This window comes from Anguilla rostrata, chromosome 1 (genome assembly GCF_018555375.3).
Source record: "Anguilla rostrata isolate EN2019 chromosome 1, ASM1855537v3, whole genome shotgun sequence".
NCBI lineage: Eukaryota > Metazoa > Chordata > Actinopteri > Anguilliformes > Anguillidae > Anguilla > Anguilla rostrata.
The window spans coordinates 64073089-64087392 of record NC_057933.1 but is presented as its reverse complement, the minus strand read 5'-3'; the positions used below and the strand labels follow the sequence as shown (position 1 = coordinate 64087392).

At 39.0% G+C, this 14304-nt stretch overlaps 2 protein-coding genes across 3 annotated transcripts in view; both read right to left on the bottom strand.

The window, feature by feature from the left end:
• Nucleotides 1-4387, bottom strand: part of LOC135262180 (potassium voltage-gated channel subfamily H member 8-like) — a 42478-nt gene extending 38091 nt beyond the window's left edge. For both annotated transcript variants that reach the window (XM_064349089.1, XM_064349099.1), the window contains exon 1: nucleotides 4081-4387. In XM_064349089.1, the coding sequence (XP_064205159.1) occupies nucleotides 4081-4156 (76 nt within the window). In that variant the 5' untranslated portion in view covers nucleotides 4157-4387. The remainder of the gene's footprint in view (nucleotides 1-4080) is intronic.
• A 4007-nt stretch (nucleotides 4388-8394) lies between these two features.
• si:dkey-82o10.4 (uncharacterized protein LOC797793 homolog) lies at nucleotides 8395-12426 on the bottom strand. Its single transcript, XM_064349078.1, has 5 exons — nucleotides 11885-12426; nucleotides 11574-11645; nucleotides 11336-11462; nucleotides 10577-10721; nucleotides 8395-8882 (listed from the first exon to the last, which is right to left on the bottom strand). The coding sequence occupies exons 1-5, from the start codon at nucleotides 12281-12283 to the stop codon at nucleotides 8804-8806; spliced, it is 822 nt and encodes a 273-aa protein (XP_064205148.1). The 5' UTR covers nucleotides 12284-12426; the 3' UTR covers nucleotides 8395-8803.
• Between the last annotated feature and the right edge of the window lie 1878 nt (nucleotides 12427-14304).

Here is a 14304-nt window from a genome sequence, read left to right as displayed (position 1 = left end):
ATTTTTATTTTCCTCACTGTCCCAATACTTTTCAACTCAACTGTATGTCCATTTCAGGTGTCTGTTTCCTGTAGATGTATTTTTATTGGCTTATATTTAAATGGGAATCACGTCATGCTGCAATGTGATCCATTTAAAAATACACTTGGAAGAGCTCATTTTCCCTGATTACTCTATTTTCTACAAAAATTGCAATCTCATCTCTTCATCTGATCTCTCTCTCCCTCTCTTACTCTCTCATTGTATAGGATTTACATATTTGATAAAACAGGATGTAAAAACATTTATTTAAAAAAATATATATATTATCTGGCTTAAGTTATACTGTCCTGTTCAAAACTCAATGACTATTCATTACTTGTTTAATGAACTAGACCAATCGATTATGTGCTTCAACAACTGTGCAGATTACAAATAAACTCTTGTATGCAGGGAGTATTCAGCAGCGGCCATTAGACTTATCGCTGTTATTTTAAAAATGTTATTCTAAACTGTTCAGCGATTCACCTGACTGAACGCAAAAGTAATCTTCTTTCCCTCTGTGTCAAGGACAGCTGGTCTACAGCATTTGCCAGCACAAGACAGAATAAATGAAGTGTGGATTTCAGGCACAGCCTTTTGGAATCAAAGTTATCAAACCCCAGAAGCAGGCACATGACTGGTGGTAAGATAATAACCACTAGCAATGTGCTGACCAGGTGATTCTGCCTCCTGCTGTTGAAAGACACACCTGAGTAAAACCATTCTCTCAGTGTTCACATGGATTTAACCCCATGGCCATAATCCCACACTTACAAAACTATACAGATAATGACACTAATCACACATCTGCACAGACGTATGACACATCATATAAAGATCTGTCAAATGTATCTTTCAATATATATCGTATTCCACAAGACTGCAATAAATCTGCTTTATCAATTTACACAAAGCCGAGCTGTCAATCAACTGATGCTATCACTATTACATTGGTGTTTAGGTGGCAGCCACACAGAGATTTCATGTCCCTCAAAAAAGAATAAAGAAAGAGTTGAGCTAAGGCATTTTCTCTGGGACCCATATACTGATGGACAAGAGAAAGAGGGGATGGCTATATCATAACATTAAAAAAGTGGATTTTGATAGACTGTAGTATATGTATTCAGACATCAACTGTTCACTATCCAATTATAATTCCCAAATTCCCATTTTCACCAAGCTAGTGTGTTGTAAATCTATCAAGTTAAATAGATAAAATAGAAAATTATACATTTACTTGTACATACATTGTCAGGAGTAGAATCTCTACATATCTCTCATGGCTTTAGCTTGGATCAAGTACCTTGGAAGCCAGCATTTTTAACTAGCCCCTTGGTTAAGAATAGTGTTTAGAGAGGGTTGAAATGTTTATACGTTGCACTAATCACATGTCCTTCAAAAACTTATTATTTCCAAGAAATGTGTATTTTCAACTAATTCTTTGCAATGAAGTAAGATGTTCAATTTGAGCAACTGACTGCCCATTGTTTACAGTGCTACTGCAAGTGATTTCAGTATAGAACCAGGCAATACTTCTGTTTCATACAATGTTATAGCAACAGCACGAGTAGAGCCACTAGCTAGTGTTGACATATTGAAACATAGACTCATAAACCTCACAGTTGCTTTTGAATTGTACACTGAGCAGTCAATCATCACTGAAGCCATGTGTACATTTTTTGCTATTTGATTGAAGGCTGTATTTTTAGCAGCAAGGACTCTCAGGTTGTCTTGGATGGCTATGGCTCACTGTCTGGCATGTTTGTAATGACTGCTTGCCAACTGAGCATATGCGCTTACTGAGCATATGCATGTTGCCAAAATTAACTGCCTATGATCATATTAAGTCCTTTCATACATCGCTAGCACTTACACTGACACATACACATGTGCCTGAGGAGCCAAACTGTGACCTAAATATGGAAATACAAAACTGAGCTAAAATTCATATTTCATGAGTACAGTGCAGCAACTATGAAAACAGATTTTTGCTATATGAATACATTTTGGGATTTCCCCACTTTATATTGAAGTAATGTGGGGGGTTGTCAAAAAAATTGCAATCCAGGCTGAAATTCTAGTCTTGAGAGCAGATATTAGGCATTAGTATTCTGTTTTTGTACCCCATTCCCACAAGAAATGTTAACATAAGTTATTATCATTGTTCTCAAAAACACTTAATATACACACTCAATCACTGTGAGCTCCACTGAAATCCCTGCAGTATGTTTAATCAGTCGGTTCAGCTATATCGAGCAGGAAAAGAGCTTGTTAAAAAGTTACACTGAGCCACAAGGCAGACCATTAATGCAGATAAAAATGGAGATATTCTCAAACTCAGATCCACTGAACCAAATCAAAGAAATAAAGGCAGACTCATACAGTCATGTATCACAATTATTGTCTGACAACCATGGTAACAATGGAAACAATGACAATCACAAACCAATATCTTGTGTCATAGCAAAACTCCTGCCTCTGTATAAATTAAAATATTGCCCAAGTATTTGGTAAGTATTTTGTGACTGGCAGACTCTACATTACATTGTAGCTTTATATTATTTGTAGCAACACATTTGCAAAATATGCAGGGGTCAGCTAGATACATTATCCTCCTGAGACCCAACAGAAAAAAATATAATTTTTTTTTTCACATAATACAAGATTCTGGGAAGACAAAAACATGTTGCAATGAAAATATATTCTTAAATGTTTTACCTATACTTCACCAGTCCTGGCCAGCGCAGTATGTCATGCCATTGTACAGTATAGTACAGAGGCTGTAAGGTAGGGGTGGGTAAGGCGAACGGTGTCTGTTTCTGGATTTCATGCAAGCCTCTGCTCTTAATTACGCATGAAGCCCAATCTTAAGCGTGATCTGACATTTTATTTACATTTATCAATAAGCTTGTGCATTACAGTTGAAAACTTTATGGGTTCCCATATGAATTGTTTACTGTGGTCTTATACATTTTGGTATATAGAACTAATTGTCTATATAATTATACAGTAATTGATGGAAACAAAAATATACCCACCCTCCAGGAATGGAGCTACCTACTCCTGCTGCAAAAGGAGTCAGAACTAAAGTTTAAGCCATGAATAGAAAGTTATCTTGTATCTGGAACAAATTGTCATTCTATTTCTGAAATGGCTGCTCACCTTCATAAGCACTTGCTAAATTGTATACCGCGTTTTAAGAAATGCATATGAGACAAATAATGATATGAAATACTCCTATATTTTGAACAAGCTTAATCTATTTGTCTTCATGGAATGATTTATTAAATAAGTTTTCCCCCTTACTAGTTACACGCCATGGGACGTCACAGGAAGTCTCTTGATACTTTGTGTGACGTCTATGCTGTACTTGAAATATAGGCTTTATGTGCAATTTAACACATGGGAAAACTGCCAGTGAGTTCCCACTCATTGTCGTGTTTACCTTATATTAATTCTGTTTATAGTACGCATGCTTGGCAACATTCATGTACGTGTGAATAAAACGTGCAAGTTGTAAGGAACCCTCCCGAGATCCTTTCTCTGTCCATGGTACTGACTGAGAAACATCTTCCTCCGTCTCTGAGGGAGAGGCGTGGATGAGACTAGAACGGAGGGAAACTTCAGGACCCACCCGGTCACTGCTTGATCACATTTAACTGTCTGTTTTAACATCAGGCTATGAACATCGTAACGCCACTTTGGAACAACAGCTGAATTAAAAATTACCAAACATAACTTTTAAGTGTAAGCTAATGGGTGATTTCTTTGATATTTGATATTTGCTTTTAGCAAATATCATTACTCGTAAGATATAACAAATCGTAGCTATTTATCTACTATGTTGCATTTTTACAGGCGATCACATTTTTAGCAGAGCGACATTTTAAAATAGGCTATATTACTTTGACAACTGACAAATTGTTTGAAAGCACAATACAATTGGTAGTCTTAGTATTGTTTACTTCCATAGTTTGACTCACAAAGACAATTAAATAGCCTACACGGTTCCGGATCCTTTAAGCGACTGGGTGGAAAAAATAAATGAACAGGACTTACGTGTGCCGTCAAAACGTGTCGCAATAGTGTCCAGAAATGTGTTTTGAGGCGCTAATAATCCTTTCATAACAGGCATTTTCCTCCAGAGGTGTGAAAGACCCCATTAAAGGTGTGGCAAAGGTGAGGCACGAGAGTGATTGTTGCTGCTGTGGAGAAACGTGCGGCTGCTGGATGAGAAAAGAGTTCAAAATCTCTGCACAAGATTCCTCGCGACTGAAGAAAGTGAGGGATCTACGCATTTGCAGCGGATATGTGATAGGCTGCGGAGACAGCCACGAGAACTTCGGTCTAAGATTACATCCGCAGGTGCTAGTAGTGACCCCAAGATGTGAGGTCAGGTTGCACGAGGGAAGCCAATGACATAATTGTAATATCCATCCAATTTTATATTGCTGTTATGATCTGGCTAAATAAGCGAAAAGCTGTATCAGTGGAAATGCTGAAAGACAAATCAACGCAGCTGTTGAGCAGAATTCAGAAGTATTCTACATCATATAGGCTACAGAATGTTACATTATTTTACATCATAAAGCAATTTATTTTTGCAAAACCTGTATCCTTTATCAGTTGTGTGTTTCTAAATCTGATGAAACATCAATGATTTACTTCTGACAGAACACCTAATTAATCCCCTTTCAAACACAGTGGTATTTGTGGTAGACAGTAGCATTTTAAATACATGATTTACACAATAAAATTTGTGGTATAGGGATAAAATGATAAATTGAAAGTACTTTGCCTAAAGCACTAAAAGCACTAAGAAAATATTTGTGTTATTACATCAACTTACAAAAGTCAAACGGTCTGCATTTCCCATAGTTTTTGTTTTTAGGTGCAAATGTGTGTTTTTACTATTCTAATATAATCTCAGGTACATTGTCTTTTTCGCAGGATACAATTTAACAATAACAAAATGAAATTTTGTCATTCAAAACCCTTGACTCACATGGTAATCATTGTGAGGACTCAATATGTAGATTTGTACATCGACCATCTCACCCATAAACTGCTTTAAAATTCCTTTTCTTCATTGTATGAGACACTCGCATGCACTTTATATTTCTCAAGAGAGCAGAACCATATGATGCAATTAGAGAGTTGCCTCTCTGCTTCCTGCCTATCCCTAGAGGCTTCGAGCCTGTGGTCATACCCTAACTCATTAGATGGCAGGAGCTGTTGCACATTGTCAGTAAGGTGACCCAGTGTAAGTTCTCAGACTTATACATTCTTGAAACTCACCTGGCAATTTCTCGCTTGGCAGATGAACTATTTTTAGTTCAGAATAGGGCATAATTCTAAATGTGTTTAGAACAGCAGCTTTCGCACTAACAAGTAATAAGTAAAAAGATGACAACACAAAGGCCCCTACATATAGAAACATATTAATAATTTATCATTAGTTGTTATGTACTCTCAATTGTTTTCATGCATCTTCATTTTCAGTTTCTAATCTGAAATCTATATTGCAAATAGATTATGCAATGTTAAAATAATGTCTGCCAATATAATTCAGCAGACAGATAGTTGATTTTGGGATGTCTGCAGTACAACACTACACCTCGCTGTCATTTTAGTATGACTCCAAGAAACATAATAAGTAAACCACCCCAACTTTTGTGGAAATGCCATTGCCATTGGAAATGTCATTGCCATACAGCTCCAACTATGTCATTTTGAGACAAATGGATAGGCAATGTCAGAAAGGACATAACACAGCATCACTTTCGGCTATGGTTTGTACATTTTCCCAGTATCATCCAGTGCCTTTTCCTTCGAAGATTTTTCTTACTCTGAATTTGAATGGTGTTTCATATCACAATTACAGGCTGCTTTCTCAAACCCTTTAACAGGTATCTGTGACTGTGCTGGGGTCTCAGGAATATGGCCCTGTGTCCCTGTCATATTAACAGACAGTTGGCCGGGCTGCTCCATAATGGAAATACTTTGTTGTTAGCGATGCTTCAGACACATGCCATATTAAGCCTCTCAAATGACGGCTTATTAAATATTAGCCTGTTCTGCAAAATTAATCTGAAAGGGTTTAAAATGAGCAGGGACTATTTGCCAATCACACCGTGGAAAAATCCACAATGCGATTATGCCGTTCTATTGTCAGAGCTGCACCTCGACTTGTAATTACCATTAGTCTGGTTATCAAAGGAATACAGTCCTGATTTTATGCTTTATGCTAAAAGGCTTTATTCTACATAAGTATGTTCCCCTACTCATGCAAATGTTCTTATTTTTTATTAAAGGGAAGAGACATAAATCAGTTTAATATTCATTCAAGTGTGAAAAATAGGCAATCCAAAGACTAGACTAGCCCATCCCAACACTTCTATAGTCTTGCAGTATCATGTAACATGCTGTGCAAAGGACAACACAACAGGCCCATGCAGAGGCCTTTTCACTGTGAAAAGTGAACACCAACCTAGAAAAACAGTTTAGTTTTACTGTATAGCACCCAGTCATTGTACATTGTTATCAAAATTCCTTAATGAAACTTAATTGCATCAGCAACACTTGGGGCAGAAAGGGCAGATACTCAGGCACCCAGAGCCCCCCACCCTGCATGTGCCTGCAACAAAGCGTCCGTGCATCCAGTTTTTGTAGTTCTCTGAAACATAGAGCGGGCTGTCAAAAGGTTCTCTCTCATCTCTTTTTTGTGTGAAAATAGAACTCAAGGAAGGTGTCAGTTGGGTAAATCATGCATTCACCTTGGGACATCCATTGTGTATTTGGTACTTAACACCTTCCTGAGTTTTCCTACCAGTCTCCCACATCTAACTTAAAACTTTCCCTTTCATTTCAAAATATGCCTTTGCAAAATACTGGTGATATTTTGAAGAATGGCCCCAGGTGACCTTTAACACACAGAGCAGCAGCTGTATTTTCACAGATTCGCATTTTTGTATCCATGCACAGAAACCAATTTGGCTGAAAGAGTTGGAGGTAATGTCGTGGCTATGTTTACATAATTTATTATGCTTTTTTTAAAGATTCTTCCACAGAGAGTAATGTTTGGGGCTTTGTAGCCATTATAATAACTCTCTCCAGAATAATGGTCTCATAAGCTGTCTGCGGTATTAATTAGATGGGAGATTTCACTGGTAAGCCACTGGAGGCTGCACGTTGACACTGCTGTCAGGCACTGCAAAGATCTGGTGTTAAACCAAAGTAATACAAATGAACATCCAAGGGTTCTCCTTGAGGCATGAATTAGCAATAAGTGAGTCATGGCACAAAAGCAAAATAACCAGTCTCATAACAGCCCAGTATATGATCTGTTCAATGGAGTTAAAAACCATTAAATATTTTTAATAAATGCAATGGCTCAAACCGATGTACGTCCACTTTAAGCTCACACGCATGCACGCACACAGCCACATTGTATGTTGTATATTGTTGCATTTTTAAATTCTGTAATGTCATTTCAGTGCAAAATGCTTCAGATTGTAAAGGTTGTGTTTTGTTTCAGTGTCATGCACTTTGCATTTTGTATGGACATTCTTGCTTAGTATCAGTGGCTTGGGTCAGTAGCCAGTTCAGCAGAACAGTCTGTGCTGCTATAATGCCCGAGGTCATTGAAATGAAGTAAAGCTATTCACAATTAATTTGTATTTGTTCATTTGTGTGTAATATGCTCACACTCAGCAGAATATTTGAATCCATATGTGACTGACATGTATTGATCCTGTTGCCATTTACCAATATATCTCACAGAATTACTACTAAAGAACATTCAATGCTCTGGATAAGCATAAACCACACTAAGTCTATGTAAAAATTTACGCAAACTTAAAGTCCATATTAATGCCTATAATTTTGGAAGAGATGTTGGATGTCAGGTGTTCATATACTTTTGGCCATGTAGTGCTCTCTAATGGTTGAAGTAGCAATATATATATATATATATATATATATTCCTTTTCGTATGGATGTTTAATAGCATTTTAATTCCATGCTCATAAACATATTAGGCAAGGGCCTAATCCGTGCTAACTTCATGTAACGCGAGAATGTTTTATCGTTTTAGGGCCAGTATGGATAATTGACTCTTTATCGCCACCTTGTGGAATTTTAGTTACCACTGAACAAAAGAAAACACAAGAAAGTTTTGGGAATTTAAAACAAAACATTTCGGCCATGAGGCAGTAGGACAATATGTCTTTTAATCCTAAAGATGTTCTTCAAGGTTTTTTTTTAGAATATTCCTCAAGCTTTGATTCTGACCACATTGATGGGACACAGGAAGTGCGTCTCTCTCCCATCTCCCCTTCATTGCAAAGAAAAAAACTATCCTCCCTGTTAAAGTTTAATTGTGCCGACGTCTCTCAGTGAGCCACTGAACAATTTTATTGTCCAAAGAGAAGTGATACAGTATAGAATACAGGCATTCCATGTTCATATAAAAGAAGGAAATCTGAATATTTCCATATAAACCAAAACTGGGTCTGAGAACCGGAGTGTTCTGAGGTCTGACTAGTTCTGCCCATTGTGATCTTGGGTGTAGGCGCAGGTGCATTAACTTATTGGTACAGTTCCACATTTTTCTGCAAAATTGACTTTTCTCTGTCAATTGAAAATACAGCGCGTGAGTCCACTGAGTCCTCGGATGTGAGTTCTGGGTTTGTTCTGCAGGCGTGGGAAACCTGTCTTTTTCAGAGCGCCTCCTGAAGGTGATAGCGAGAGACATGGGGCTAAACGCCCCCCCGCCCCCCCCTCACTCCAGCTGCTTCCAGTGCCAGATGCTGGTGATGGTCCAGTCCAACGGAGCTCCGTTCGTAAGCTCCCGGTGGAACCTGTCACACAGGACACACAACAGGAACGCCCATTTATCATCATCACGCATTGCAGGCATTGCATCCTACAACAGCTATTACAGCAAATACACCACACCAAGACAAAAAGAGAGAGAGAGAGAGAGAGAGAGAGGGAGGGAAAAAGAATATAATGAGAGGAAAAGGGAAAGAAAGTGTGACAGGCCAATAAAATGAATTATGCTGCTAAGGGGTGACAGATAAAGAAAGGGGTGGTAGGTGGGTCAATAGTTGATCGAGTGTATCCTTGACTTATTTATAACATCCATGAAGCTTTTACAAGTTTCTACCCAAGAGGAGGAAAACATGAAACACAGGGAAAGTGTACCTACATTTACTTACAAAGTTTGCATGTCCAAACACATCTTTTCGAATGCTAATTGTTCAGGAAAAAAGAATCATTTCAAGCTCCTACTTATATTTAAATGTAAATCTAGGCAAGTCCCTTAAAACTTTAAAAATCGCAGCACTGTAAAATAATATGAGCTGTTCGTAACTCATTTGTAACCTGTTATTAGTTTGTAACCCATTGCTTTCATTCTTTCCCCATTGCTCTAAGGGAAAACTGTCTTGACAAATTTAGCACTCAAACCAAACCACGCAAGTCAGCCCATCATCATCTTCATATGTAATCAAATACCACGGGCGGCTATTCCAACTGCACAATGTAAGAGCGTGGAAATTTGTGATAAGACAATGAATGCAAATCACCAACCTCACAATCAGAATGGAATTTGTCATTATTATGGCCATGCTGCACTCCACTGATTTTGGCTTGGAGCACAAAGTGAGCCAACATGCTTAAGTCTGTCCGGACTTTGCACGGGCCTACACAGGACAGGTGCCCACTTTTAAACCCGAAACAATGGAAGCGGGATCCTCCCATTATGGTGGGGAACAATCTCTCTGACGGACATGCACTCCAGTCCAAGTTCTAACAGGATTTAGGCTCACAGGCTCTGGGAAGTATCCTGCTCCATGGATTGGAAAGTGGATTTATTGCCGTCATTTATGTCAGTGGCAAATCCCATGACTGATTCACACTGGCCTGGGAGTGTCCCCATGAGTTCTAAACTAAAAAAAAGAGTATCGAACTTTATCAACTTAACTGAAAGGGAAATATTAAAATGAGGCATATTAATAAGTTCAGATGGGGTTAAGCACTGCAGAAAAAAACATAGTTACACTTAGAGTTATAAAGACCACCGTATTCCACTCAGGCCACAGGGATATGATGTTGCATTGAGAAACTTTTGTACCGGGCAAACAAAACTTATTTCAGGGTTACAACCTGAGTTGTGTCATTGGAAGTCTTGTTTATATGAAACCACACTGTGCTCGAACAAGACATGAAGGATTTATGCTGTCACTAAAAAAGGTGTGTTGCAATTTCAGTACTATAGTAAGGACTGAACCCTAATTCAAGTGCAAGGGGAAGCCAGCATATTTTTTCAGAACAAGAAAGGCCATTTTTCCAAAGACTGGAAATAAAGCCATGTTTCAATTTCAGTGAATGAACAATACTAGACCGAAAGAAAATTGATATTCAGTGTGGGGGAAAATTAATCAAAGAAATTGACCTCCTTTTTAACATGATTTTGTTGTACTTGTTTCACTGAAGTTGTGAAAAGACCCAGCTGACTGAATGCTATCGGTGTGCCGCACTGCACACTCACTCATACACTGCCGTCACGATCCTCCTTGGCGGGGCCTCTCCCTCTGCCTCGGCCACCTTGAAGATGCGGGTGCTCTCGGGGTCCTCGGGCACGTCTGCGCTCGACAGGTGCCAGAACCTCATGACGATGTAGCAGAACTTCCTGCCTGCGGAGACGTGGAGACAGCAGCTTCAGGATGTGCCCGGCATGTTGTGCCCTGAGTGACAGAAGTCCCCTGCGTTAGCGCAGGCTAGAGGACTGAAGATTTTTGTCTGCTTAGCACACCGGTGCAGTGGCTTTGTGGGTACAGAGCCCAGCCTGCTATCATCATGCCATTGGTGTGTGAGCAGACTTAATGACATAATTCAGCTTGCAGCCTGCAGAACCAGGTTTAAACATGCTGTACTCCCCTGAGTGTGGGCATAAGCCACCCACTATGTGCATCATTTGTTTAGATTGTCTGTGCACTTAAGACAGATTTGTGCATCCTATAATAATAAGCTTTCCCTTATAGCAATTCTAAGGCTGCTCTTTCTTCATTTTAATTTTCCATTCATCTTTTGAGCACATTTAAATTTTTCAGTTGGTTGTTATTTCCTTTCCTTTATAGAAATGCCACGAAAACTTGGCATTGAAAGTTTGAATCTTAGACCTGGCCTTATAAAAGGCTTAAATCTAGCTTGCAAGTTGCTAAATAAGAAGCAGATAAACCTCAAAAGTTTTGCAAATGTTCTCTCCAACCCATACTCTCAACAGACAATAGTGATGCAGCTTCAGTACCTCTACTGTCGAAGAAAAGCGATACGTCTTCTGGAATCAGAAAAATTATGTCATCAGGTGCAACGGCAAGATTTCTTCTTTGGGCTTCTGTGAGAGTTTTGTACGTCCTCCAGGCATGTTCAAAAACCTGGAACATAAGAGGAGGGAGACTAGCTGGGTACATGTATTGATAACAGTCAGAATATGGTACACTACACTTCCATTGGTGTGCATAGATTCTCTGCATGTGGAAATGTACCTCATTTGACACCACATCCCTCAGCTCTTCAAATTTGCCATGGGACAACAGATTGGATACATAGACCAATGCCTGGGAAAAAAATATCATTTTTTAATCTGACTTTGCAAAGTATTGCATCAATAGATAATGAATCTATACGCACAGTAACTAATTACTTTTTACACAGAATCGTCTGACATGTACATTTGAATTTAAATATTAAGAATGCATGACTTCGTTTAAACAAAGCAGTTGAGAATTGAGCTACACAAAATATCAAACACTGCGAAAACAATATGCACATAACCCTGCGACTAGAATTGCAATACCTGCTTTGCTCCTTTTTCGAATTCCACAGACGAAAGGTCAAAGTAAAGCTGAATCAAAAACAAGATTATTTTGTTTCGGATCCATAAGATCGGATCTGGGATCCCAACCACACTGATGCCCAAATTACTTCCACTCGTAGGGCCTTTGTCACTTCCTGTACTGTATTGTCTGGATTTTTGACCCGCGAGAAACACATTCTGTCTCGGTACATTAGGTAGGTTATGTTTGAACGCGGCCCCTTCAGTGTACGGAGAGGAGCAGCTCGTATGGTGATACGCCCACGGACGGCTCGCGAGCTGCTTGGACGCGCTGTTCAACTTCCAAGGACAGGCCAGAGGTATACGTGCTGTTCTTCCCCCGAACTCACGGCATGCTGCGATTAATGTAAGCCACTGCATCACGAAAACGCCCTATGTGTGGAATACACCGGGGATATAAGGTGCATGCTGTCTTTTCAAAATTGCTGTCAGAGCGGATAGCCACAGCAGCTCTTCCTGCAACCTTATGCAACTCACTCACGTTGTGCCCATAATCATTGCGTAAAACACAACGCAGATCATCAGATGGAACTGTTGTCCGGTAGAGGGAAGCAGAGTGCAGTGTTCAGAATTGTACATATAAACATTACTGTAGATCGGCGCATTGGTTTTCCAGTCCGTCCGTGTGTCACTGGCGGGCAATGGCCAAGCATGAACTTGGAGAATTCGACGGGGGTTCATATCGCTTCTGGATGAGGTTTGCACCTGTATATTTAATTGGAATGAGCGATAGCTAGTAGTCGTTCTGCAACTGTACATACGGTGCACACCTGTAGTTTAATCTTGTATTTATTCACACAAGACACAATGTATTGTGGAATAGCCTACATTTCTAATAATAATAATAATAATAATACATGAAATTCCTTAAGCATTTTAGCTGCCACTAGAAAATAAGAAAAAAACTGCACCGCTAACTCGACGAGTCAACGGGTCAACATGTATCACCATGATGGAGCAGATTTCGAAATTGTCAGAGTACGTCAGACAGTTTAGGTGATAAAAGTCCAACCTTTATTTCGACAGTAACAAGGTGTATTAGCCTTTTTCTCACTCAAGATTTCCCCAGCACTGAGGCGCACCTACGTGGGATCACGTATATACACGCACACGCACACCCACGCACACACGCTCACAGGCACACGCACACACACACACACACACACAAGCCTATAATTTAGGTATACGGGCCAACTACATGGAAAACTCGTGTTAGATCAAATCTAGGCTACACCTCAGTTCGCTCCATCGGACTATGAAATTTTAGTGGAAAACCTTAAAATAAAATGTGTTTTGGTCTGCAAACGGCAAATTAAATGGATGACTAAACTTCTCTCATAATTAAAAATAAGCGACATTTCTTTATTTCCCATTTGTAGGGGCTGTATGTACTCAAATAGCTTTGTTTTCAAAAAGAGTCCCTACGAATTCACCACACAGGTGCAAAATCATTGTTTGTAAAGCGTAAATTTGATCAGTAGACCAAAACATCATTAAATTCACGCTGTTACCGGTGATTACAGGTCAGGAACATTTGTGTCTGCCTGATATTTTATTATCTTTTAGTGGAGATGGGAATAACGATTACAATGTACTCTATCTGGGTTTGAGATATTGTTTCCATGCATGACGAACAGTAAAGAGGGACACCTGCGCTGGTCCCCGCCCCTCTAAGTACTGTAACTAATTTTATTGATAAATAATTGCTACCACCGCACTTGATTATTGAAATTGTGTTCAGATATGGAAACCTTTCGAAGATGTATTATAGTAATTACCTCTGTCAGTTCGGCACGCTTTTACATCTGGCAATTGAATGGAACAGAATAATAAAATCTATTTCTGCACTCATTCCACACCGATTTTAATTAGTTGCTTTTCTTTTCAAAAAAATATGTTGGTTCCATAAAATATGCAAAAGTGCAAATGCAAGTGCTTTCTTTTTAGTTACCTGGTTTCTGTATTTGCTCATATTTAAAATGTGTGAGACTACGAATGCACGATGCTCAAAACTTTGGATAATACATAAACGAACTAAACTATTAAATGAATCTCAGCCACTCAGAGTAACCAGCGGACTGGAAGGACTGTAAATGCTGCGGGGTCAGATATTAATGTATGATGCGGTTACTTCAGTTTTTCATATGGTATGCTATTATCTTAAATGGTAGAAAATAGCATTAATGCGCTGGTCTTTGCTAGTAAGGCTAAATAGAATCAGCTATCTATCTATCTATCTATCTATCTATCTATCTATCTATCTATCTATCTATCTATCTATCTATCTATCTATCTATCTATCTATATATATAGGCCTATACCATATGGGTTGCACAGTTAATGTGGATATCAGGGCTAAAGTAGTCATTAATAACCTATGC